This window comes from Camelus dromedarius, chromosome 17 (genome assembly GCF_036321535.1).
Source record: "Camelus dromedarius isolate mCamDro1 chromosome 17, mCamDro1.pat, whole genome shotgun sequence".
NCBI lineage: Eukaryota > Metazoa > Chordata > Mammalia > Artiodactyla > Camelidae > Camelus > Camelus dromedarius.
The window spans coordinates 34435297-34461863 of NC_087452.1; the positions used below are offsets into that span (position 1 = coordinate 34435297).

General features: G+C 49.4%; 2 protein-coding genes across 6 annotated transcripts in view; both read left to right on the top strand.

Annotated features, from left to right (window-relative positions):
- Positions 1 to 7228: 7228 nt before the first annotated feature.
- On the top strand, positions 7229 to 26314 carry SHISA5 (shisa family member 5). Of its 5 annotated transcripts, XM_010978730.3 has the most exons (6): positions 7229 to 7388; positions 10591 to 10747; positions 19283 to 19366; positions 24548 to 24663; positions 24825 to 25037; positions 25123 to 25348. In XM_010978730.3, exons 1-6 carry the CDS (start codon positions 7310 to 7312, stop codon positions 25200 to 25202), a joined length of 729 nt encoding a protein of 242 aa, XP_010977032.2. In that variant the 5' UTR covers positions 7229 to 7309; the 3' UTR covers positions 25203 to 25348. The 5 variants fall into 5 exon arrangements, with proteins under 5 accessions (XP_010977032.2, XP_031326120.1, XP_031326122.1 ...); XM_031470260.2 differs by lacking the exon at positions 19283 to 19366; XM_031470262.2 differs by lacking the exons at positions 7229 to 7388; positions 10591 to 10747; positions 19283 to 19366 and adding an exon at positions 23074 to 23184.
- A 78-nt stretch (positions 26315 to 26392) lies between these two features.
- CCDC51 (coiled-coil domain containing 51) overlaps positions 26393 to 26567 on the top strand; it is a 28232-nt gene continuing 28057 nt past the window's right edge. Inside the window, exon 1 of the mRNA XM_064496566.1 lies at positions 26393 to 26559. The gene's annotated coding sequence lies outside the window, so the exon portion shown is untranslated. The remainder of the gene's footprint in view (positions 26560 to 26567) is intronic.

A 26567-nucleotide genomic window follows, 5' to 3' on the forward strand; every position in this document is an offset into this window, starting at 1 on the left:
TGTGATGTTTCCAGCCACCGCGGCTGAGCTGCCTGGGCGGCCCCAGGTACCTCTGCAGAGGCTCTGCGGTGGTTCCTTTCTGAGCCAGAGGGAAGGTCTTCATGGGATCCTGAGCTGCTGCTGCCTCGGGGAGCGGGAGACAGCCCTCCCCATCCCGCCCCTCCAGGAGCCAAAGAGCTTCCTGCAGGGCAGCCGCCTCCACTGGCCAGACCCCTGGGGTCTCGCTCAGGACGGCGTTGTGCTCACTCAGCATGTGCGGATGCACAGAAACACGCAGGGAGCGGAGCGTTTGCGGTCACCCCTTCCCATATGCCTACACTGGAATACCTGTGGGAGCAGGTGGCAGCCCTCCCTGACTGCTCTCCCGGGACAGCACGGGGGGAGGCCGTTGTGTGAGTTCCCATCTCAAGTGCTCAGGGGAGAGGCTGCCCTCCTGTCTCCCTCTCCCCACTGTGTCACCAGGCTACCTCGCCCACTGCTGCCTGTGTCCACACCGGAGCGTGCACTGGCGGCAGGGACCCGAGTTTGCTGTGAAGGATTCAGAAGAGCCTGTGTGGTCCTGTAAAGCCTGTTCTGTGGGACAGAGCAGGGTAAAGGCCGGAACCCAAGCAGCCCCCAGCCAGAGGAGGGTTTTCCAGCCGCGTCCCAGCTTTTGATTCATGTGCACAGGAGCCTGATGATAATGACCTTGGGCAGCCTGCCAGCTCTCATGCCCGTGAGTTCTTTCGGGCCCAGAGAGATGGGCTGGGCAGCAGGTACTGGCTCCCTTTTGTAGCTGCGAAAATGGACTGGGCAGCAAGTTGTGCAGCTGGGTGAGAAAGTGTTCGGATGTGTAGTTGGATGCCCTGCTGACCACAGGTGGTCCTTGGTGAAGCCAGGCCCCAGGATCCTGTGTCCCTGGCCTGGGCTGTTGGTCTCTCGGCCTCATGTCTGTAGCAGCGGTGGACAAACATGGGTGGAGAGGTGTCCCAGATGGGGCTGTGGCGGGATCCTCCTTCTGGACTTACCTCCTGGCAGAGCCCCAAGCCCCTAGCCCCAGGGCCAGAGGACCAGGCCATTGCCTTTGGGACATGGGGACTGCAGCCTTTGCTTCCATGTCCCCTGGAGTTGTGACTTTTGGTCACTTGGACACACTCACTTGTTGGCCAACAGTCCCTTTAGCCAGAGACACATACATTTATATGTCACCGCCTCTCTAGGACCTCAGGCTGGCTGAGGCGAGACCAGTGAGTCCTTCTCTCTCTGTGTCCAGAGTGCAGTCAGGAGTTGCTGGGCCCGGATGTGTGACAAGGACTGGGTTGGAGCGGAAGGAAGTCTGGGGTCCCAGCAGGGACTCACTCCGGAACCCTTTCTGCAGGGGCAGCAGCCCGCTTGGTTGGCTGCCAGGTCTTGCCTGTGATGGTCGATGTGCTCCTGTTGCAGATGTTTTCCCTGCTCCCCCTGGAATGGGTGTTGTTGGAGCTCAGCCACACATCACACTGTGTCCAGCCTTCTTTGCAATAAATAACTTTTTAAATAAAGAATAATCTAAGGTTGTGTCTTGTGGCTCCTAGAGATGTGGGGCAGAAACTGTCTTTCCCTGGAGTGAGCCCTGGGCCTGGCACACATGGACAGGGCCCCAGTTTTCTCTGGGCCGGCCTGGGGTGCTGGGCCCTTGCCCCCATGCAAGAGGCAGATGTAAGGAAGGATCTGGGGTCCTTGGAAATGTAGGTCCCAAATATTGGCATCCTTGAGGAGGAGAACCTGGGGCTGAGTCAAGGATGGAGGGGTCGTGCAAGGCTGTGGTTGGGGGCGTGCTGGCTGGTTCTCTGGTGTTATCACTTCTGGGTTGGGGAAGATGGTCACAAGGGGCAGGGTATTCCCTTTCCAGTGCCTCAGAATTTTGTTGGACTTTCCACACCTTCTGCTCCCGGGGCTGGGCTGTTGGAAAGGCGATTGCAGGGCTGTTCTTCCGTGGACATGATGAAGTGGAAGATGGCCAGGTGCCCACGTGTGCCTCTCCCCGTGTGTCACAGCAGAGGGTGGCTGTGTCATGGTGGATGACAGGAATCCCTGGTGTCATCCCCAGGCTCAGAGTGACAGCAGCTACAGCCGTCTTCCTGGTAGGTGAGGTTGGGGGACAGCTCACTGGTCCCTACCCTGTCTCCAGGCACAGAGTTCCTGGGGTGGATGCCTGACCTTGAAGGCTTCCCAGCCCTTTTTGAAGGTTTTGAAGATTTTAACAGCAAAGCAATAGCAGGAGTAATAAAATATAACACTCTCAGAATTTGTCTTCAGGTCCAACATTCTACTACAACCAAGAAAAGGTGATTATATATGGTCACATTGAAGAATTTTGTAGCATTTTGAGTTGCTAGGACATGATGGCCACCAGGTAGGATCAGAGGATATTTAGATAGAATGAAGTATTTTTACAAAGGCATAGGTTTCAGTAACATTTTGTGAATTATAGTATGATTATATATTATATATTAATAAAATATAATTATCACCTGTAAAGGGGAGTGTTGCCATGTTTGGTTTAGACCATTATTCATCCTCTGGGGCTGGGCACATTCTTGTTTGAACAAAAACTATTAAAAGTGAAAAATGACTTTGTGGTAGACCAGAAATGGTGCCTGCCAAACCCTGGCTCAGAGCCACAGGTCTCTCTGGGAAGGTCTGTGAGGAAAGTGCCGGCGTGGGTCAGTCCTGGGCTGATGGGCCCCGCCCACAGCCTGCCACTCACACCCTTTCCAGCCCTGGGCTTTCTGGGCATCATTGGGTATTGCTTGGCCCTGTGCAGAGTTCCCATATCCAGTCTGGCCGCCACACACTATATGTAAAGATCTCAGCAGAGAATAGTCATTCTTATCATCCTGGGTATTTGAAGAGCAGCTGATAAAAGAGCTGTTCACAGAACTGTGGGTAGGTTTAGGCAGCAGCACCTGGGGCCTGCCTCTGTGGGAGCCCCTTCCACCCCCTAGGCCTTGTCAACTGAAAAAACACCGGAAGAGTTGTGTTAAGCTTTATTCAGGATCTTACTGAGGATTCTTGCCTGACGGCTTATTGAGGAACTGCTCCGAAGAGGTAATGCTAATATATTACAATGAATGTATAATGAAGTTCAAGGTCTACTGGGGTATACAGTTTTTTTGCTGGTAAAAAAAAAAAACAAAACCCGAAAACATGTAGCCAAACATGTAAAGATTACTGCTAATCACAAAGAGGAGATATCTCAAGTTAAGGGTTTTAGCACTTGTTTTTCTATGTATGGGAAGATGCAAGGACCTGGGTTCATTGAAATTATTCCTTAGATATGCATCTTAACTATCTGGGACTCCATCCAAAGCACAGAATGCTTCCTCTTTTTCTCCATATTGAACTCCCCTCACAGCACACCATCATCGGTGGGTGGCTGCTGTGGCTGCTTGTCTGATTCTTGTAGAATTGAGGTGGCGGGCAGCATTCTTTGTTTATAGTGATACAGGAAAATGGGGCAAGAGAGGATGGCCACGTCCCGGGTCTCAGTTGAGTCCCAGGGATGCACCTTGCCAAGTGAGGGTGCTTGGCTTCATGCAGGAAAGAATTCAAGAGCGAGCCATAGTTGAGTGAAAAAAGATTTATTCAGAGAGAGGTACACTCCATAGACAAGAGTGCAGGCCTTCTCAGGAGGCAAGAGAAAGGCCATAAGGTGTGGGGTTGGGTGCTTAGTTTAAAGTTAAAGTAGATATACGTTCCATAGATGGAGTGTGTACCTTCTCCGTAGGTGAGGGAGCGAGAGCTGTGAGTCTCGGTGTTGCTAGTTTTTATGGGCTCTGTTGCTTCATATACTAACAAATGGGAGGGTTATTCCAACTACTGTGGGGAAAGGGTGGGGATGCCCAGGAATTGGGCCACAGCTCACTTTTTGACCTTTTATGGCCAGCCTCAGAACTGTCATGGTGCCTGTGCGTGTGTCATTCATCATGCTAATATATTACAATGAATGTATAATGAAGTTCAAGGTCTACTGGAAATCAAATCTCCCGCCATCTTGGGCCTCAGGGTCTGCTGGGAGTTGAAATCTCTGCCATCTTGGTGCTAATTGCTGTGCCATTCCTTGCATGGCTGTGCCCTGCTTTCTTCCTGTCTCAAGTCCTCAGGGTAAAGATAGCAGTGGGTGGGTATAGAATGGATAGATGTACCAAGAGAGCTGGGAGGGAGGGCAGGTCAGGGTCCACTGTACTTGGGGACTGGTGGGTGGTGAGTATACGAGCAGTGGGGAGGGCCAGAGTAGAGGTGTGGGTGGGAGGGAAGGAAGCTGACAGACAGATGGTCCAGGACTCCAGCAGGCAGTGTGAGGCAGAAATGCGGAGGGAGAGGGTGAGGACAGAGGAGAGGGCCCTGAGGTGTAACCGACCCTGGACAGGGGGAGGTGTTGGACGAGGTGTTGAAACTGAGCAGCACCCTGTGGGGTCCTCCTGCATATGAGAGCCTTTCTGTGTCCCTTGTTTCTTGTTTGTAGGAAAAAAGGCTTCAACCTCCTTGACCTTCTCTGAGGTTCAAAGTGCAGATTCAAATAGTTGCTAATCAGAAAAGTGAGGGAATGTAGAAACCAAGGAGGAGCAATCAAGAACCAACAGTGCAAGGGGCAGATATAGCTTAGTGGTAGAATACATGCTTAGCATGCATGAGGTCCTGGGTTCAAATCCCCAGTAGCTCCAATAAAAATAAGTAAATGTAATTTACCTTTCCCCCTAAAGAAACAATAGTGCAGTGTTCTAGCTCCTCCTCAAGCAATTTAGGTAAAAATGTATCTTTGAGCTCCATAGAGACTAAGCCCCACCACGTCCAGGTGCTGGGAGGGAATGACGATGTTGAATTTTCCTCTGCTCAAGCCCCTCCATGAATATACACGTACCCTTAGCTTAAAATTTCCCCAATTTTGCTGTTCAGGGGAGACATTTCCAGAAGTATCCCCAGTGTTCTGCTTATTTGCTGCAAGTAATAATAAAGCCTTCCTTCTCCCGATCTTTGACTTGGTCAGGTCTTTTGGTTCGACATGCTGGCCAAAAGGCGAACTCAGTTTTCTGGTAACAGTGTGAGCCGTTTGGGGTAGGCTGGATGGGGAAGGGGCAGAAATTAAGGTAGGATCTGCCTCCAAGCAGGAAGGGAGGGCACCTGCTGGAATTAAAAGGGGGTGGGGAGGGGCCTGATAAAGATTGTCTGAGGGGGCGGGGCCAAGCGCCTCAGGCCCCTCACCTGTGCTTGGCATTCTTTTGTTAAGCTATTCCAGCTGGTCTGGGCCCTTAAGTAACCTATTCTTGCATGGACATGGACCTCCTTAATCTTGTTGAAACCCCCGTGTTTGGCACAGGAGAAGCAGATTTCTTTAGGCAACTTGTGAAAGTGACTGTTTACAGCTTTGCAGGTCCTGTCCACAGGGCCTCCCTTCCCCCAAATGGGCGCGTGCCTGTTGGATGCAAGACTGTTATTTCCAAGCCATGGCGTGTTCCTGACCGCTACTTCCTCCTGCCCATGCACAGCTCTAGGTGGGCCCTGGACACCCCGCCACGCTGGAGCATGAAGGTTTTACGCGGCTATCTTTAAGGTATGGGAAGATGAAGGGGCATGAGGGAACTCAATACCGAAAAGGTCAGGGAGGACTAGACCGGAAGAGAAGCCCCTAGAAGTGGGGGTGGGGGCAAGAGGATGGCCCCATCCCAGGTCTCAGGCGAGTCCCAGGGACGTGCCCTGCCAAGTGAGGGTCTTTGGCTTAGAGCAGGGAAGAATTCAAGAGTGAGCTACAGTAGAGTGAAAGCAAGTTTATTCAGGGAGGTACACATTTCATAGGGTGCAAGCCACCTCAAAGGACGAGAGAGCGCCCGTGAGGTGCGGGGTTGTTAGTTTTTGAGCTGGGTAACTTCCTATGCTAACAAGTGGGAGGATTATTCCAGCTATTTTGGGGAAGGGGCGAGGATTCCCAGGAGTTGGGCCACCACCCATTTTTTAACCTTTTATGGCCAGCCTTGCAACTGTCATGGTGCCTACGAGTGTGTTTTACTATTTACTAAGCTAATGTATTACAATGAGCGTATAATAAAGCTCAAAGTCTAGCGGAGGTCAAACCCTCCGCCATCTTGGGCCGCAAGGGCTACTGGGAGATGATTTTCTGCCATCTTGGACCATGTGGGGTGTTAACCAGTTTATGTCCTATACTCAATTGCTGTGTCATTCTTTTAAGGGCTGTGCCTTGCCCCGTCCCTCCTGCTTCATTAGGAGCTTGGCTGGGGGCAGGTACTGAGTTATGAAAAGAAACCAAGTCTGGGAGGCAGAAGGCTGGACACCCAGGGTGTGGAAGAGCATAGAATGTGCTAGCACCCTGACCTTGGGTTTCCCAGTCTACAGAACTGTGAGAGATAAATGTTTATTGTGCGATGTGATGTTTTGTTTTAGCTGCCCCAAGGGGCTAAGACGGCACTCCAGCTCCCCATCTCTGGCTCAGTGGGGGCCCTTGACCCACAGTGAGGGGCAGTGGAGGCCTGTTAGCAGAGGCCCCAGCTCAGGGTGTCTCCTGAGAGCACATGCTTGGCAGGGGACAAGGATGTGGGCCAGTTGGCCCAATCCTGAGCCAGGTGGTAGCTTAACGTGTGCCTGGGAGCTGCCAGTGCCTACTCCTCAGACCAGGCCATCTGAGACAGGCTTGCCCTGAGGCAGGGGTGAGCCTGCCTGGACTCAGGGTAGGGTGACCACAGGGATAGGGGTGTCACCCCAGGAGGCAGGGCATGGAGTATCCTCGGAGCTGAGGGTCCCCAGAAGTCTCCGAAGTAGGCTTCCAGAAGGATACTGGCATCTGTGAGGAACCTACTTGTGTGCAGAGGTCTGCTCGGGGAGCTGTCCCCGCGTCACCCGTCTTGGCCCTCAGGTACCTCTAGGGGAGTGAGGATCCACCGGGCAAATGAGAAGCCTGAGGCGCCAGGAGGAGCTGGACCCATCGGCAGCATCCAGCAGGCGCTCAAGTGCTAGGATGCAGTTCCCCGCGGAGACCCCTCCCGGACCGAGGGCGGCGCCTGTGGGTGGGGGCGGACAGGGCTCCGAGAGTGAAAGGAGACTCTGAGGTCACCGCGCGCCCGCCTGCTCCGGGAAGCGGCCCGAGGGGCAGACACCGGACGTGTGCCTGGCCCCGAGGCGGGGAGGGGCGTCCGCTTCCCCTCCTTCTCTCGCCCTCCCCCTCCTCGCCGCTCCCTCCCGGGCGGCGTGCCCGGAACGGCCTGGGCGGGGCGAGGAAGCGAGTGGCCGCCGAGGTTGCGGCCGCGCTACGACCGTCCGTCAGTCCGTCCGCCCAGCCATGGCCGCGCCGGCCGCCGCGCCTCGGGTCCTGGTGCTGCTGCTCCTGCTGCTGCTGCTGCCGCCGCCGCCTCCGGGTGGTGAGCCTTGGCGGGTGGAGGGAGTTTGTCCCGGGCAGGGCTGGGGGGCGGCCACGTCCGCGCCGTCTCGGAGCGAGCCCAGGCACTGCCTTCCCCGCAGTGACCGCCACAGAACCCTAACAACTCTGAGGCAATCTCCAACCCCATGACTGGTCTTTCCTCCACCCCAGCCTCCCTCCCCGTCCGAAATGACCCTGCCCAGACCCCAGGCAGCTGCCACCATTGTTCTGTTCTGGAATGGTAGGGAGGGGGTCCGTCCTCTAGTGTTCCTGTTACGGAAACGACAGGCAAGCCAAGAAACAAGCGCCACTCGGAGGGTTGGAGTACTCAGATGTATTACCCCGGCGGGCTCAGAGGGGCTTCTGCTCGGAAGCTCTGAGCACCTCCAAGACGTGCGCATGAGGTTTTATAGAGTAAAGTACAAGCTTGGGGTATTAGGCCAATAGGCATGGAACAGCTTTAGCAGCATTATCATCACAAAAATGGAGGCGGGGAGGCAGCAAACCAACATTCCAAAGCCAGATATGTATCTTTGAAAACCCAGCTGGCTAGCAAAAAAACATGAACAGCAAACCAACACTAACTAACTTAGATTTACAAGTTAGTCCAGCAGAGCTCAGATCAGTATTCCAATACTTAGATTTGTGAGTTACCTTGTTAGACCAGCCCGGCTTTTCCTTCACATTCCAAGGGTCTTCAGAGGCTGGCGTAGGATTCCTTGCCTGGGCTTAGCCGGGGGTGGTGGCAGCGGGGAGGCCTGGCCTCTCCACCAGAGGCCTTCCCTCAGCCTCTGTTTTTTGGCTGGGAGCTTCCACCGTCTGCCTCTATGGCCCTGGTGTTCCTGGAGACTGCTGAGGCTGGCCTCGGGGGTTGGAGGAGGCACACTAACTGTGTGTGTTGATTGTAAACTGATGATTCACAAATGATGGAGGCCAAGCTGGGGGGCCTTTCAGGGGTAAGAATTGGAGCGGTGCACCGCCCCTACCGTCTCCAGCTGTAGGAAGTTAAAGATCCTTCTGGAGTGGGTGATTTCCTCGGGCTGAAGGACTTTATTTCCTGGGGGCTGGGACAAATCTGGAGGACTAGGGTGGGAAAGTGAGAAGGTACAGTCCTGTTCCCTGGTCCAGTGAGGACTAGAGAGCCCGGGGGTCAGAAGAACATTTGAGTCATGGGCTTTTGGCTCAAACAAACTCACCTGTGTGTGTCTTCAGACCCAGCTCAGAGGCTTGGGCTGGGCTGTGGTTATAAAGGTTGTAAAAGCCCTGCTGGAGGTAGGTTGCCTGGGCTTTGCTGAGCATACCTGCCATCAGGTGGACAGCTGGCTGTGTCTGTTGGTGGTCTCATCCTCTGCCCCACAGCTTTGCCCAAAGCAGGTTCTGCCTGGAGCTGCCAAGAACAAAGCATCTCCCCACCTCCCACCCCATTCCTAATTGTCCTTTTTCACAGAGTTCACTAAGTACCTCTGTCTTTGGTCCTTGCTCTGCCAGTGGCCCCAGGGTGCATGAAGTGGAAGCATTTTCCTTTCTTGATCTAGGTTCTTTGACTGGGCTAATAATTAAATTGAAGTAAGACAGATTAACAGGGGAAAAACAAAAGTTTAACAACATGTATACCTCCTGTATACGTGGAAGAGACCCAGGCAAACTAAGTCCCCCGCCCCCCGTGGTGGAAGACAAAAGAAGGTATTGGGAGTCAATTAAGGGAAGTTACTAGGAAAAGCCCAGTAAACAAGGGAAAGGTTGTTATGCAGATTTAAATCTGTGCCTTCTGCACTGATAAGAGTTTCTAGAGATGAAGTCCTACCCCCTCTCTCTGGTACAGCAAGGGAGATCCCCATACAAATGGAGATTTCCCTTATAAATGTCTCTGACAACGGGGTAAGCTCTAGTCAGTTTTCAGAGCTTTTCCTGTGTCTGCAGTTTCTTAAATGTAACTGCTTAAAATAATCCTTATGCCAAAGAGGAATATTTGGGGGTGATGATTCTGCTCCCCTTCAATATACACTGACCCAGGCTGGGTCTTCAGAATCCTGGAGCTGTGCCAAGACTGTTTGCAGGTGAGTAGAGAGTTTATCATCAGAACTGCCTGCAGTCTGCCGTAGTCATCTGGGCTGGACTGAGTGTTCCATTTGGGGTCTGTCTAGGCAGAATCTGGAACCATTCTTTCCTGCTGGTGGGTGCTAAATCTCTGCTAATATAGCCTAAGGATGCATGGGGACATTTGGCTATACCATCTTCCTGATAGTTTGCAAACTTTGTGGTCATCCAAAGCCCTGGGTCGTTTTCCACACTTGTCAGCCAGGTCCCCTCAGCATGACCTTGTATACTGAGGCTCTGTCCTGACCCCAGCCTGTGGGGATGTCCACAGGTCTCAACTCTGGCCAAGAGCCTTGTGATGGACCCGGGGCACCACACGGTGCCGTGGCCACAGAGGCTTGGCCACTGAGGGCGCAGACTTTTCCTAGGGGCCTGCTGCAGGCTCAGCCCAGGGCCGAGCGCTGCGTGGACGCTTCTGTAGTGGGTGTGACTCTGGCCGATGGCGACTTGGTTAGGAGACAGCCTGCTGCAAGGGTGTAGTCTATGAGGGCCGGCCCCTGAAGTCTAGCATCCAGCCAGGGCTGAGGCTGCTGTGGGTCACTGGTGAGGACAAGGAATGAGGATTAAGAATGGTTCAGTCCAGTGCCTGGTCCCCAGCAGCTGGTTGAGGGTGTTACTATTCAGTAACTGGGCTTGGGTGGCTTCTGCCCCAGAGGACCTGGAGTAAGGCCTTGAGGGATGAGTAGGTTTGAAGGTGGGAGGTGGGAGACAGGTAGGAATATGAGCAGAGTATGGGGTGACCTTCAAGTTCCTTTGTAGTCTAGACCCTGCTTTGTGGAGTCTGGACTTGATCCCATGATCAGAGAGTGGGAAGTGGCTCAGTTAGACTCATACTTAAAAAGTTCACTCTCCCATCTGAAGGCAAGTGGACTGGTGGGGAGGGAGCTCAGTTAGGCACCTCTGCTGTGGCCCAGGGTGGGGAGGGCAAGGCTGGCTGGGGCAGTGGCCAGAGGTGGCTGGTGACTGGGATGGCTCTGAGATGGTCCAGCATGCTTGGGCCTGCTGGCCTTGCTGGGAAAGGGGCTGTGTTGGCTGGGACATGGCTGAGGCCTATGTGAGGCCTGATCCTGCGGCAACAGATGAACAAGAGTGTTTTTCTGTTCTAGCCCATGGTGAGGTGTGTGTGGCTTCCCATGGACGCAACCCCTTCCCCGAGTTCTGTCCTGATTTCTGCTGTGGCACCTGTTATGACCAGTACTGCTGCTCTGATGTGCTGAAGAAATTTGTGTGGACTGAGGAAGAGTGTGATGTTCTGGAGGCCAGGTGGGTACATGGAGGTCACACAGGGTGGCTGGCATGAATCTGCCCTCAGCAGGCATGTGTGTGCGAGAGACACAGCCCTGCCTCTCTGGCCTCTCAACCCTCTGAAGTGGTGGCAAAGCAGTGAGGGTGGGGGATTGGTTCTGGGCTGGACATCCCAGACCCTGCTCAAGTGGTCCCTTGCCCATTTCTCCCTGACCCTCGAGGGCTCCAGCTCCCCTAGCTTTGGGCTGAGCGGGTTTCTCAGGGGTCAGTGGCCTTGTGGCTGACCCCGTGTGTGTACTTGTACAAATATTTCCTCAGGATGGGTGCCTTGGTGTGAGTGTACCCCGCAGTATGTGCGTGCACCTGGTTGGGGGTCGCATGTGATTTGCGCAGCTGTCACCTTATGGGTCCTGGGGGGCATCATGCATGGGCGTGTACCCCACTGTGGGCCACACTGTGTCCACTTGGCATGGCCTGTGGGTTTACACAGCATCTTGGGTTTAGACTGTTTCACGGGCTGGATCCAAGGTTCCAGGTCCCTTCATGTGTCTCCCTTTGCCAAATTCTGTGTTTTGTTTGTGTTTGGCTCTAGGTGTAGAGGGTTCCCGTGGTTATACTCCCAGCTCGTGGCCGGTGATATCATTGATCTGGGCAAGCGCAGCCCCCACCATCTTACAGATTTATTTTAATCTCCCATGACCATTCCATTCCCTTCTCACTCCATAGGCAACCAGTCTGTTGCATTCTTTTGATTGTGTTGCAAACTCTATATTGTTCTATGGGCACAATGAACCCCCTTACTTTTTGCAGTCAGCGTAGTGTTTGTAAGGCCCATCTGCATTGCCTTGTGTGTATCTAACCTGTGCCCATCACTGTCATTTCCTTCTTCCTCCTTCTATGGAGCCTTGTGGGAATTTCTTGGAAGTACCTTGGAGCGAATTGCCAGGTTAGAGAGATGCATGTAGTTACTGCCTAAGGACTTCCAACAAGTTCTTGGGAGTGGCGACACCAGGCTGCATACCTGGTGAATCATATTCTCCCCTTTTACTTCTACCCTTTTGGTATCTGCACATCTTGCAAGTGTCTTTTTTGTTTTGGTTTGGTTTTTGTTGTGTTTTTTTTTTGTTTGTTTGTTTTTTTAAAATCTGTTCTGGCAATTAAAAAAACAGGAGCATCGATTCCATTTAAAGTTAATGTAATTATTGGTATTTCTGGGATTATATTTGACATCTTATTTTGTGTTACGTGTCTCTCCTATTCTATATTTCTTTTCACTTGCTGAGTTGTTTTGATTTGTTTTTATTCCATTTTTTCCTTCTACTGTTCCCTTCTTCATTGTCAGTCTGTAAGCTTTCATTCTTTTTTCTTGCCTCATTGCACTGGCCAGAACCTCCAGTACAATGTTGAATAGAAATTGAAGCCATCTCTGTCTTGTTCCCAATTTTAGGGAAAAAGCATTGACTATTAGGTATGATGTTAGCTGTAACTTTTTCACAGGTGCCCTTTATCGGGTTTAAGAAGTTCCCTTCTATACCTAGTTTGCTTGGAGTTTTAATCATGAAAGATCTTGAATTTTGTCAAATATTTTTCCTGCATCTGTAGACATGATCATATGATTTTTCTATTTTATTCTGTTAATATGGTAAATTACACTGATCTCATTCTTACAGAACATTTTATCTGAGCAGGACTTATGTCGATAGCTGTTTTCTCTTAGCATATTGCCTCTGGCTTCCACTGTTTCTGTTAACACATCATCAATAGTCAGTTGTCCCTCATTTAAAAGAAATCTTTTTTTCCCCCTCTGACAGCTTTTTAAGATTTTTTTTCCTGTCTTTGGTATTCTTCAGTTACATTATGATATAGCTAGGTATGGATTTATTTTTATTTTGCTGCTATGGATTTGTTGAACTTTTTTTTTTTTTCAGGGTTTAAAATTGGTTTTTTTTTATTGAAGTATATAGCTGATTTACAATGTGTCAGGTATACAGCAAAGTGATTGATATACATGTATATAAATATGCATTCTTTTTCAGATTCTTTTCCATTATAGGTGATTACAAGATATTGAATTTAGTTCCCTATGCTATGCAGTAGGCCCTTGTTGTTTATCTATTTTATATATAGTAGTGTCTGTCTGTTAATCCTCAATTCCAAATTCATCCCTCCTCCATTGTTGAGCTTCTTAAATTTGTGGTTTAGTGTCTCGTCAGTTCTAGAAAATTATCTGCCATTCTTTAAACATTGCTCCTCCATGTAGACATATGCTACATCTTCTGTTTCAGTGACCATATCTCCTGGTCTCTTCCATAGTTTCGTCTTGTGCTGATTTCTGGATGATGTCTTCTAACATTTCAGTTCGTTCAGTTCTTTCTCCAGCTGTGTCTAATCTGCTGTTAAATCTATCCATTGAGATTTTTAAAATACTGTCCTATTGCAACATATAATTCACATAGAGAAAAGTGCACAAAATAAATGTACAAGTCACTTATTTATCACAAAGCAAATATCTGTATAACCACCACACAGGCCAAGACACGCAACATTACCAGCAACTCAGACAGCCCCTTGAGCTCACTCCCAAACACTGGCTCTCCTCTTACCCTGCAAAGGTAACTATGATTCTACCTTTTTTATGACCTTGCTTTTCTTCAGAGTTGTAATACCCAAACGTGCATCCCTAAGTTCTGTAGTTTTTTATTGGGGTTGGGGGACAGTAATAAAACATTCTTCCAACAAGGATCTACTGTATAGCACAGGGAACTATATTTAATATCTTGTAATAACATGCAATGGAAAAGAAGCTGAAAAAGAATACATGTGTGTGTGTGTGTGTGTGTGTGTAAAACTGAACTACTTCGCTGTAATGTACACCTGAAACTAACACAACATTGTAAATCAACTATACTTCATTTAAAAAAATAATACGGGTCAGTCATAGACCCCATGGCCCTTCACAGACCCTAAACCCCTTACCCCACCTACAACCAATCAGGGGCTAGTGCACAAGCTTATCAGGCACCTTGTTACCTGACCTTATAAAAGACCCTAACAACCCACACAGGCACCGCTTGCCTGTGTGGCCCGCTGTTGTCTGACAGTGTACCCTAATAAACTCCTTTCTATTCTTATACTTAAAAAAAATAACAATGATAAGGGGACGGTATAGCTCAGTGTCAGAGTGTGTGCCTAGCATGCACAAGGTCCTGGGTTCAGTCCCCAGTACCTCCATTAAAACAAATAAAGAAATAAATAAACAAACCTAATTTCCTTCCTCCCCCCAAAAATCTGAGTTTAAGAGAAAGTATTACATTAGTAAATGTAAACAAACAAACAAACAAACCTAAGTACCTCTCCCCCCAAACAAACAAACAAAATAATAAAATTCATCTGTAGGAAAAGAATTTGGATTAGTAAAATGAACATGTGTGATTGGTTTTGGCTGGGTGAGGGGAGAAGTGAAAATGGGATTAATAGTTTGAAAATCTGTATTTTGCTTCATAAAAAAAGTTCTTGTATACTTTATGCACATAAAAGTACACAAATCTGAAGTGTACGGTTCAGTGAATTATTACAAGGTAAACATATCCATGTAACCATCACCTATCTAGGGCAAGGATTAGAACATCATGGCATCCCAGAAGCCCCCAATCAGGATTTCCTCTGTTATCCCCCAAGGTAGCCATTAACCTGCTACACCTGTTAATATATATATGTTATATGACATATACATCTATTTTCTGTCTGATTTCTTTCAGTGTGTGATTTGTATCCATATTGGGTTGTTTGTTCCATTGAGGTATGGTATTACGTTTTATACCACAGTTGATCCCTTTTAATGTTGATGGACATCTGGATTGTTTCCTTTTGAGGGGGTGGCTATTGCAAATAACGCTGCTGTGAGCATTCTTGTACATATCTTTTGGGGCACACGTGTATGCATTTCTTTTAAGTATGCATAGTAGTAGTAGTAATAGTAGATGTAAGTAGAGATCAAATTTCACTTTTTAATATGGATATTCAGTTGACCCAGCATCATTTTTTGAGAGAACTATCCTTTTTTCTCACTTTGCTGTGCCAAGTTATAAATTGAGTGTCCACATAGGCGTAGGTATGTCTCTGGGCTCTCTATTTTATTACATTGCTCTATTTGTCTATCCTTGAACTAAAACAGACTCATAATTACAGCTTTATAATAAGGCTTGATATTCTTCTTCAATCTTGTCTTAGTTATTTTTGGCCTTTTATATTTCCATATACATTTTAGAATCAGCTTGTCAATAAAACCAGTTTAGATTTCATTGCCTTTATAGACTGTTTTTGTAGAATTGACATTTTACTAGATTTGAGTTTTCTAATCCATCAACACAGCATATCTGTCAATGTATTTAGGTTTTCTTTCATTCTCTTAATTACATTAATCATTTTCTAAGTCAAAGCCTTGTGTATTTTTTTCTTTTATTTTTTTCTTCTTTTCTTTTTATTACTTATTTTTATTTTTTTAAAGCCTTGTGTATTTTTTATATTCCTTCCTAAGTATTTGATTTTTTTGATGATGCTATATAGTTAAAAATTTTCATTTCTAATTATTATTGATACAGAGAAATACAATTTTTATAAATTAACCTTGTGTCCAGAGACCTTACTAAATTTGCTTATTGGCTTGAATAATTTTAGTTGAAACTTCTTTAGAATTTTCTACAAAAGTAGTCATGTCATGTGCAAATAATGACAGTTTTATTTCTTCCATTCCAATTCTTATGTTTTTTATTAATTTCTCTAGCTTTGTTGCACTGGCCAGGATCTCTAGTACAGTGTTGATTGAAAGTGGTGACAGCATTCTTTTCTGGTTTCTTGTCTCAGAGGGAAGGCTTCTCTCATTTCACCATTAGAGTTTTCTGCGGTTTTTTTGTTTTTAGATTAAGGAAAGTTTCTTCATTAGATTAAGGAAAGTTTCTGCTATTTTGATATTCTTTTACAGATCTTTGGTGCCTTTTAAAAGGAACATATTTCTTCTGGGTAAATATCTAGGAATGGGATTCCTGAGTCATTGGGTGCATGTACTCAGCTCTGGCGGATACTTCTAAACAGTTTTCTAACATGCTTGTATCATTTATACTCCTCCCAGCCATGAGTGAGAGTTCTAGTTTGCTCTACATCCTCTCCAAAACTTGACATTGTAAATCTTTTCTTAAAATTGAGGTATAATTACATAAAGCAAAATGTATAGATCCTAATGCGTCAGTTTGATGAGTTTTGATAAATGCGTACTTCTTGTATATGACACCTCAGTCGAGCTATAGATCATTGCTATTTCCTAGAAAGTTTTAATTTTAGTAATTTTGGTGGCTGGGTAGTAATATCTCATTGTGTTGTTTTCTTTTAAGATTTCAGTCTTTTGAAATTTATTGAGACTCATTTTATGACTCAACATGTACTGTACTTTGCTGAGTGTTTCATAAGCACTTGAAGAGAAGGTATATTCTGCATTTGTTGAGAATAGTGTTTTATAAGCATCAGTTAGGTCAAGTTGGTGATAACAGTGTTTAGATCTTTTCTATTCTTACTGGTTTTTGTCTGCTTGTCTTACCCATTACTGAGAGACACACGTAGTTTATCTTCTTTTAGTTCTGTCAGTGTGGATTCATGAAATCTGGTGCATACGTATTTAGGATTGTTTTGACTTTCTCATGAATTGCTCATTTTATCATGTGTAATGCTGTTCTTTGTCTCTTGTAATACTATTATAAATTCCAGAGACAGTATTTTAATTGTTTTTGACAGTGTATATTTATTTACATTTAGCCATATATTTATCTTCTCTTTTGCTTCTTATTGCTTCTTTCATCTTTAAGCTTCACCTGAGATCATGTTCCTTCTACCTTCAATGCAGAAATGTTGCATTTCAAATTTTCTTGGTTTTTGTTTGTCTGATATCTTTATTTTATGTTCCTTCTTAAAGGATATTTTTCCCGATTATAAATTTCTAGGTTAGCAGTTATCAACTTTGTTCAGCACTTTGAAGCTCTCATTCCATTGTCTTCTGAGGTCTTTTGTTTCGGTTGAGAAATCAGCTGTCAGTTTTGCAAGCAACATGCCTTTTCTCTGACTGCTTTTTAAGATTTTTCTCTTTGTATGGTTTTCAGCAGTTTTACTGTGATGTGCCTAGGTGTGGTTTTCTTTGAATTTATGCTACTTGGGGTTCACAGTACTTCTGAAATCATTGTCTTATTATTTATCAGTTTTGGAAAATTTGCAATCTTTTAAAGATTGCTTTTGCCTCATTCTCACATTTCGCCTTCTAGGACTAATTACACTGTGTAAGACCTTTTGTAAACTATATTCCATACTTCACCTACTGTCTTCTGTATTTACATTTACCATCTTTTTGTGTCTCTGGGCTTTAGTGTACATATATTTGTTTGGGCCTATCCTCCAGTTGATTAATTGTATGTTGAGCTGTGTTTAATAAATGATTAATTTTTGTATTATTTTTAGTTCTAGAATTTTTACTTGTTCTTTTATATTTCAAGGTCTCCTGAACTGCCTGATTTTTTTCCCTTTAATTTCCTTGAACAAAGTATGTGTTATTTTAATGTCAGGGTCTGATGACTCATATTTGAAGCCCCTGTGGTATTGTTTCTGTTGTTTTCTAGTCATGTTGTCTAGTGGCTTAGTGCTCCTGGTAGTTTTCACTTGTGTGCCTAACAACGTGTTTGCAGAACTGATGGTAGAACTTTGAAGCTCAGGACTTCCTCCAGGGAGGAGTGATGTTGCTTTTGCCAGGGACACAAGCACTCTAAGGTCACCTCTGCCTCACTGCAGAGGAGAAGATGATGGAAGCTGAGCTCTCTCCTCAGTTTCTCCCTGCTTGTCAGGTCCCAGCCCGAGTGAGTGGGATTCATCAGGGCTTCCTTACCTGCTGGCCTCTGGATGTAATCTATCACCTGAGGCTTTCAGAAGTGCTGCTCTCCGCTCCCCTCTGAGATCAACTAAAGCCCCCACGAGAAAAAGGGCTCCAGATGCCAGGCCCACCTCCATGGATCTCTCTTCCCAGCCTCCCACCACTGCATCTCAACTTGGTGTGCTTTGCTGTGTTAGTGCTCACCAAAGCCTACATACTGATTTTGTAAAACATACTTTCTTCTCAGCTTTACTTGTCCTTCACTGTAGTATAGTTGTTCCTAATGCTCTTGAATTTTATTTTGTTAATTTTGAAAAATCTCAAGTACATACAGAAGCGGAGAGAATAATCAATAACTCCATATAGCCATCACCTGCTTCCATAGTTATTAGTGCTCTCGTGCTGTTGCTCTGATATACCTGCCTTACTTTTCTTTTCTGGATTATTTAAAAACCAACCCCAGACATAAAATGTTCTCCTTAAATGTTAGTTTTTATCAGTATAAGTGAGTCCTTTAAAAAGAAATATAGAGGGAGCATATAGCTGAGTGGTAGAGCATTTGCTTAGCATGCAAGAGGTCCTGGTTTCAATCCCCAGTACCTCCATTAAACATAAATAAATAAACCTAATTACCTACCCCCCCAAAGAAATATAATCACTGTATCAGTAGTACATTTGGCACAATTAACAGTAATTCATTAATAGCTTTCAATACTGGTATTGTTTTCAGTTGCCTCCACTTGTTTGAAAAATGCCTTTTCACAAGTGGTTTGTTCAAATCAGAATTCAAAGTTATTATGTTATTATTATTTGTATTTCTGTTGTACCTACAGTTATTTCCCTTTTTTTATTCTGTATTTTTATCTTTTTGCATCTTTTCTCCTTTTCTTGATTAGTCTTGCCAGAGGGTGCCTGCTTTGGTTCTGTTAATTTTCTCTAGTATTTCCCGTGGCTGTTATTCTCTTTTATTTTTGTACTTATCTTTATTTATTCCTTCCTTATTTTGGGGATTTGTTCTATTATATTTTCCCCATCTCCTTAAATTTACCACCATCTCACTAGTAAAGCTATAAATTTCCCTCTCAGAACGTTTTAGCTGTGTTTCCCAAATTTTGACCTATGGTATTTCTATTATCATTCAGTTTAACAGAGTTCTTAATTTCCTCTCTGATTTCTTATTGAACCCACAGTTTTGGGGGGTTTTGTTGGTGGTGGTTTTCTTTCTTTTCTTTTCTTTCTTTCTTTTTTTTTTTTGTATTATATTAGTTTCCCAAGGTATGAGGGATTTTTAAAACTTTTAAAAAAAACTTTATGGCATTGTAGTCTTTTGTTACTGATTTATAACTTCATCCGTTGTGGTTGGAGAAAATACTTTGTATGATAGCTCTTTTTTCAAGTCTCTTGAGACTTGTTTTGTGGCCTCCTATGGGGTCTGTCCTGGAGAATGTCCCCTTAGAAGAACATGTGGCATTGTAGCCTGAGATCCTGGCGTGTGTGACATCCATCCTCAGGTGGCCACCAGGGCTCCCTCTCTGGCCCACGCTGGGGTTGGCTTTTGTGCGTGTTCTGTGTGTGTACCAGGGTAGTGTTCATTCCTGATGTGCTCGGTGGGGCTCGGACGTGTTAAATGTGAGGTTTCCTCTCGGCAGTGTCCCCACCAACATGGAGCCCCTGGAGCAGCTGGGCCCGGCGCTGAGGTTCCGCTCCAGCTTGGACAGCGACCCCATGTCAGGGTAAATAAAACCTGCAGGCTGGGTGCATCTTCCTGGCAGAGGTGACGAGGGGGCTCAGGTGGGCTAGGGTGAAGGCTTTGGGGGCTGGGGCCTGAGAGGAGCTGTCACCATGTCTGCCCTCCAGGACCTTTGATCCTTGTGTTGAGAAGCGGTGCCCTTATCATTGTGCTGGAGGTGTGGGTGACTGGTTGAGGGTTGACAATTGAAAGGTCAAGTATGGGGGCTCATATTGACCTAGGTGATGGAGTGGGCACTGGTGACCAGTGGGTGTAGTTGATGGGGAGGGAGTGACAGTGATAGGGACGATAGTGGCAGAAGGTGATAGTGGTGAGGTGATAGGGGCTACAGTGCTGAGTGTGTGGTGATGGTGGTGGCTGCAGTGGTGGTGGTGATAGGGTGATGGTGGATGATGGTGGATGTGTGGTAATGGGGCAGGGGTGGTTGCCAAGTGGCTGATGGTAATGGGGGCTGTGGGCATGTAAGGTGCTGTGTATGGTGATGAGGTGACAGGCAGGTGTATGGTGGTAGGAAATGACAGTGGTGATGATGGTGGTAATGCGGCAGTGGTGGCAGGGGGATGTGATAGGAATGTTGGAGATGTGTATTGGTGTTGGGGTAATGGTGGTAGCACTGACAGTGATGGGGGTGATGGGGGTGCGGGGTGCATGGTGATGGGGTGATAATGGTAAAGATGCTGGGAGAAATGATGGTGTGCCCAGTCCCCGTGTCGAGGTTTGTGGGTCGTAGTATTGTCAGGGCCCTCCCTTCAGAGGACCAGGAAACAACCTAGTCTCCCAAGCTCCGGTCCCCTTGGCCAGGCTCCCACCCTGTCTTGTTGCCACCACGATGGGTGTTGTGGTACACGTTTCATGTACATGCAATGGGCGTGAAGCCGTTCATGTGTTTTCCTGGTGGAGTCTGTTCCACGTGCTGTCTGCCCTCTACCTTGGTGGATCTAGAAGCCCCTCTCATAGAAGATCCACCCAGGCCTGGTTGGCCCTTTGGAGGAAGAGACTTTGGGCTCCAGTCTGTGTTGGGTGGCAGGGTGGAGGTCCAGGTTCTTGTCCTGCTTCATCTTGTCCTGTGGCGAGTGTGGGGCCTCTCCGGCTGCAGAGGAATCAGGCAGGGCTCCTGTGAGTGAGGGAGGGGAAAAAGTACACCTCCCTCCTCATCCAGGGAGCAGCCCTTTGCGGAGGTCCAGGACTGTGGGCTTTCAGTCAGCCCCATTGGAGATTCTGATGTCCGGCCAGTGTGGGCCTTATTCTGAGGACAGTGGGCACCATGGGAGCTTCTGGGCTGTGCTGGGGTCTGAATGGTGTTTGAAGAGGGACACCACTCTGACTGCTCCCCGGAGGATGCCAAGAGCAGGCGGGGAGGATGTGGCAGGCGGCCAGCAGAAGGCAGCCATGGCTTCCTGGTCCCTGCTGTTGGAGGCCAGAGGGAGGCTGGGCTGGTGGGGCAAGGCTGGCGGGGCTGCCTGTTAGGACGGTGGCTGAGGGAGGGGCTGAGGTGGGGGGTGCCCTGGTCTCTGCCCTGCACAGGGGATATGGGATGGATGAGGAGTGGGTTTTGTTTTGGGTGAAGGGCTCAGATTTGGGTGGGATTGAGTGTGTTGAGGACCGAGTGTGAGGTCAGCAATATTTGAAAAATGGCCACAGGAGGAGCTGAGAGGGAGGGTTTAGAGAAGTGGAAGGAAAGAAGGAGGAGACCTGGTCTGTGAGTATTGAGAAATGTGGCTTCCACATTGCAGAACGGGGGGTGGGGGGGGGCGGGAGGGGGCGGAGGAGGCGTGGCTTCCAGGCCAGCTCAGGAGCACCTCTCCCTCTGGGAGGTGTGCCAGCCCTGCCGCCTCCCACCTGGGCCACCTTGCCGTCCGCTGGGAGTGCACAGGATGCTCCCTCCCTTGGGCCCCAACCCCGTCCTGCCCCATCTCTCCTCGGGTTCCTGAGCAGAGCTCCAGCGTCTCACGTACCATCTGCCTTATAAAGGTTCAGGGCTTGAGGAGCAAGGGTGGAGCAAGGGAGGGTGGAGGGATGGTGTCATCAGTGACACGTCTCCGGTGAATGCCCCCAGGTGGGCTGCCTGTCTGGGCCCCAAGGAGACATCCTCTCCCGTGTGCTGCCCCCTAGGCCAGGGGCACTGTTGTTTGTCCACTGGAGCGATGATTCCTTGGTGGGGTCCAGCCCTGGTTAGAAGCTCAGGGGATGCCTGACAGGGGAGGGACCCTACGTGCTAAGGGGCCTGCATCAACTCTGCTCCCCTCCCCACCTCTGACCCCCTCATCCTTCGTTCTTGGACCCTCACCCTTGGCTCTTCCTTAGGGTGACTCCTTGGGTTCCCCAAGAATGAGGCACCAGGTCAGAGCACAGAGATCCAGATGAGACCATACCTGCCTGTCACAGCCTGGACAGGCGGTGTCCTCCCTCGATGTGGGGTCCATGCTCCCCACAGCATGTCCATGTTACCTGTGGGTCTTCCACCCATCCCCCACTTTAGCAGGTGACTCCCATCCTGCCCTGCTGATGGTCAGTGGCTGGTTCCCTCCTGGAGCTTCCTTTGTTCCCTGACGTGGTTCTTTTGAGTCCTGATTTCATTGTCCCTCCCCAGCTCCTTGCCACTCACAGGATGGTCAGGCGGGTATGATGTATTTTTAATCACTTGAGAGCTAGAACCTCTGGATACAGGCCCCGGATGGTCACTGCAGACCCTCTGAACTGACTCTGCTGTGATGTTACAGGGGGAAGTGGGGGTCCATTAGGTGAGATGTGGGCTTGGCGAGGAAGTGATGTTTTGAGCTGAGGTCTGAAAGGTGAACAGGAATTAATTATGTGGGGATGGGAAGAAGAGAAAGGCAGACAGGCAGGAGGAGCTGCATGTGCAAAGGCCCTGAGGTAGGACACAGCATGGTGCTTTCAAAAGCTGAAAGAAAAAAAAAAAGCTGAAAGGAGGGTGATGTGGCTGGGGCACAGAGGAGGGAGGGTGGGAGTCCCAGGTCACACGAGTTTTATTTAGACTTTTAATTAAAGGTTAACATCTGCCTTTTTGTAAGAATTACTATCTAGTGAGACAAATCCTAGATTTCGCCCCCCTTTTTATTGTCAACTATAATATGCATATACAGAAAAGTACAGATACACATACAGTTTAACAAGTAAATTATAGAGCACATTCCTGTATGATCCCAAGAGCTACAGGAGCCATACTAGGCTCTTGAGCAAGAGTGACAAGATCAGACTCAGCAGCGTGGCCTAGGGGACTTGAGGCGTCTTCATCATCCAGTGAGGCAGGTTCAGATTTAGGCGGGTTTGTGGCTTGCAGCATGAGCTGGCGGAGAGGAGGGGACAGGCTGGTGGGGCCCCTGGGTCTGCTGGTGGGCTTAGATAGCTGCAGGTGCCCATCGAGGGGATGGCTGGAACAGGGCTAGCGGGCTGAGCTGGTGAGCAGGAGTGTGGTTTGGGCACTCTGGGCTGGGCATCTCTCACATCTCTCGGACCCCGTGTTAGTGATGTCCTAGACAGTGAGGTGAACGCCTGGGCAGGCTGGGCTGGGGGTGCGGCTCTGGCAAGTCGGCCAAGTGCTTCCCTCCCTCTCCTGGCCCCTCTTGAGCGCAGCTGAGAGCAGCTGGGGTGCCCGGGCCACGCTGTGTCTTTAAGAGGCCCCACGGCTCTGCTGCCGCTGACGTCAAGGGGAGGGGAGGGCGGAGGAGATTCGCTTTACTTTTCCTCGAAAGGGGAGGAGATTGAAACTGGCCCTATGATGGAAAGGGGAAGTCTGGGGGGTGCCGGTGGCCCCTGAGTGAAGGCGGAAGCTAACATGGGGTGAGCTTGGGCGCCATCCTGTGTGTGTATAAGTGTGAGTGTGAGAGAGAGACAGAGACAGAAGAGAGCAAGAGAGAGCGAGAAAGATAGAGACTGGCGATGGGGACACTGATTGCGGGTGAATGTGCATGTATGTTTCTCCATCTCTGGAACAGCAGCGGGTCTGGGAGGAGCTTGTGGGTAGGTGCAGTGATGGCCCCTTCTGGTTAGGTGGGAAGGCACCTCCTGACTCCGAGGGTCCTGTCTCAGGGCCTTGTTCTGGGCCTCACAGAGGCCAGTGTCTCCTGTTTTTTAACGCAGTTGGGCGTTTTGAGTCTGGGGTGTGAGGGTCTGTCCCTAGTCTGTCCCCAGGGTGTGACTCGGCCCAGCTGCCTGTCTGGGTCTGTGAATTGGAAGCCCCTCCATGCAGGGTGGGGCTGGGCAGGGCCCCAAGCCTCAGGGGAGGCAGATGTTCACCATGTCTCTACATGTCTTAACATGCTTGCTGCACATACCTTTTACTAGGACAGCAATTGGCCTCTGGGGAACGGGGCACAGCTCAGGGTTCTGGCTGCCCTTGAAAGTCAGCTTTGGTGAACTTCTCACCCAGGGCCAGCTTTCTCAGAGGCAGGCCCTCCTCTCTGTCGCAGTCCTTGCTGAGGGGCCTGTGTCAGGCAGGAAGGCCTCCTCTTCCGGAAAGCAGGGCTCCTCCAGCCCCACTGGCTCTTAACGTACTCACCTGCCCCACTGGTGAGCGCGCAGGAGCCCCAGGGTGCAGGTGAGCCCCTGGCACAGCGTTTGGCACCCAGCAGGCTCACTGCCACTCCGGGGGCCAACAGCCCTGCCCTGTGTTCGCTGAGCGCCTCTCTTCACTGTCCTGGCCACACTAGCCTCCGCTTTCCTGGAACGTCTCCCCATTTTTATCACCTGTGCTTCCCGAGTAATTTTTCCCTCCCATACCTGCCTCCTGTAGTGATCTGTGGGCTCCCAGAGGCTGTGAGTTGGTCAGTCTTGCCCACTGCTGAGTTTCTGGTTCAAGCCACACAGTGCTCGTGGCACATCCTCTGAGCATCTGCTGTTGGCGTGGCAGGGGTGGACAAGATGTGTCCTGGGGAAGCACTGGAAGCACTCCCTCCCGTGCTGCTGAGGGTGGGGCGAGGTGCAGACCCTGGGTGAGGTGTTCCACACGGACTCCCAGTCAACCCCATTTGACACTTGAGGAAAGTGATACTGAAAGAAGTTCAAGTTAAACACCCTGGAAGTTGCTCTGTGTGGCCCAGAGTCTCCTCCAGCAAGAGCGGTGCCCCTTGGGAATGAGTGGGGTGTGGACTGCTGGTCTTGGGTAGGAGTGAGAGGCCCTGGGTCATGACTGGCTTTTTGGCAGGTTTGGGACAACTGTAGCTGTTGGTCTGACCATCTTTGTGCTCTCTGTTGTCACCGTCATCATCTGCTTCACCTGCTCCTGCTGCTATTTGTACAAGATGTGCCGCCGACCACGTCGTAAGCATGCCCACCCCGACCCTGCCCCACTGCCCCACTGTGAGCCCTTGTGTGCAGGCACAGACCCCGGGTGGTAAGGGGAGCTGACCAGGGCCCTGATTTGGCTAAGCTGGAGGGAGAGGTGGCAAGCCCGAGGGTTCTAACTGGGGCTCTCTTTGCAGCGGTTGTGACCACCACCACGGCCACCACAGTGGTGCACACTCCTTACCCGCAACCTCCCAGTGTGCCGCCCAGCTACCCTGGACCAACATACCAGGGCTACCACTCCATGTCCCCCCAGCCAGGGGTGCCAGCAGCACCCTACCCGACGCAGTACCCACCACCCTACCCGGCCCAGCCCATGGGCCCTCCGGCCTACCACGAGACAGTGGCTGGTGAGTACTGCGGCCAACTCCGGCCCTGCCCGACCCTCTGCAGCCCACCATGCCCATGGCCAACTGGTGTTCTCTCCATTTTCAGGAGGTGCAGCCATGCCCTACCCTGCCAGCCAGCCTCCTTACAATCCGGCCTACATGGAACCCCCAAAGGCAGCCCCCTGAACACAACCCTGCATCTCTGGCTGCCACTCAATCTGCTATATGTGTGTGTGGATGGGTATGCAGGCACGGTCCTTTTCTCCCCATGCGTGGTGTGTGTGTGTGTCCTGTTTGTACACGAGGCTTCGTGTGAAGCTGATGAGGTGGAGAACAGTCCTTGCCAGAGTTGCTGGGCCCACTTGTTGTTCCCCTTCCTCACTTGAAATTATGCTTCCTGAAATTTCAAGCAGAATTCAAAGAACAGTTCTTTTCCAGACCAGCCCAGGGAGACCAGGTGGGGCTTGTCACACTAGGATAGCACAGCTTTTTGCGGGCAGGATGCATACGTGTTCTGGTTTCAGAAGAATGGCTAGCTGCCACCTGAGGCTGAGGCTTGTCCCCAGGCTTGTCTTGGAAGAACCTGAGCCATGATGCAGGCAAATGGGTGAGGCTTGGGAGCCAGCTCAGGTGGATCTCAACCCTTTTGGCAGATGGCCCGTGGGCCCATAGCTCCCCAGAGCCTGGGCCATGCTCAGTGGAGGGTAAGCAGCTTCCTGACAGGAAAATCCTCAGGTGAAGCCCCACCCTCCCCTGAGCTGTCTGCCTAGACTATTCCTGCATCTCTCCTGGGACCACCTGGAGGCCACATTTACCCAGGGTTCTGGCTCCCCTGGTTGGCCCTGGCCCTCACCACAGGTCGGCAGGGTGGCCTCTGTCCACCTACACACTCAGGTGTCCTCCCTGCAGTGTTTGTTTTATTTGTAGCTGAACATTTTGCCTGTTTTGTTTCAAAATGTGTGGAATAATTGCTGTGAGGCTGGAAGCCCTGGGTCCTGGAGGGAAGTTGCCCTAGAGAGAGGGACCACCTGACCTCTGAGTCCCTGCTCCCCCAGCACCAGCCTTGCAGACTGCCAGCTCCTGCAGCCCAGTCCACGGTTTGTCCTGGCAGTGGGGACACCTGGGCCAAGGGGTCGTCTGGACCAAAGGTGGAGGGGGACCCTGGGTGGCTGGTCTGGCCCAGACACAAATACCTCGGTGTTCCCTGTCCCTCTGTTAATGTTTCACCACATCTGTCTTAGCTTTGTACCTGTTGATGTGTTGGAGAGTCTAGTTTATAATAAATGCAAATATTTAGAGCTGCTGGCCCCTTGTTTATAATAAATGCAAATATTTAGAGCTACTGGCCTTGAATATCAGGTCAGGTACCATTTCCACTCACTATTTGGAGTTCTACATTTTCCCCGTGTATTGGGCTCAGACATCTGACCATCCTGCTGGGGAGGGTGATGGACAGAAGACTGCCACTTTCTGCGCCCCCGGCCCAGGCCTCTGAGTGTGTGCAGAAGTACAGAAGGCTCTAAGACTGCCATGGAGGACAGAGGTGAGTGA

Coding starts and splice junctions, on each gene's coding strand:
- SHISA5 (XM_010978730.3), top strand. CDS start 7,310: ATGGCCGCGCCGGCCGCCGCGCCTCGGGTCCTGGTGCTGCTGCTCCTG. Junction 10,748..19,282: donor TGTGATGTTCTGGAGGCCAG/GTGGGTACATGG, acceptor TCCTCTCGGCAG/TGTCCCCACCAACATGGAGC. Junction 24,664..24,824: donor GATGTGCCGCCGACCACGTC/GTAAGCATGCCC, acceptor CTCTCTTTGCAG/CGGTTGTGACCACCACCACG.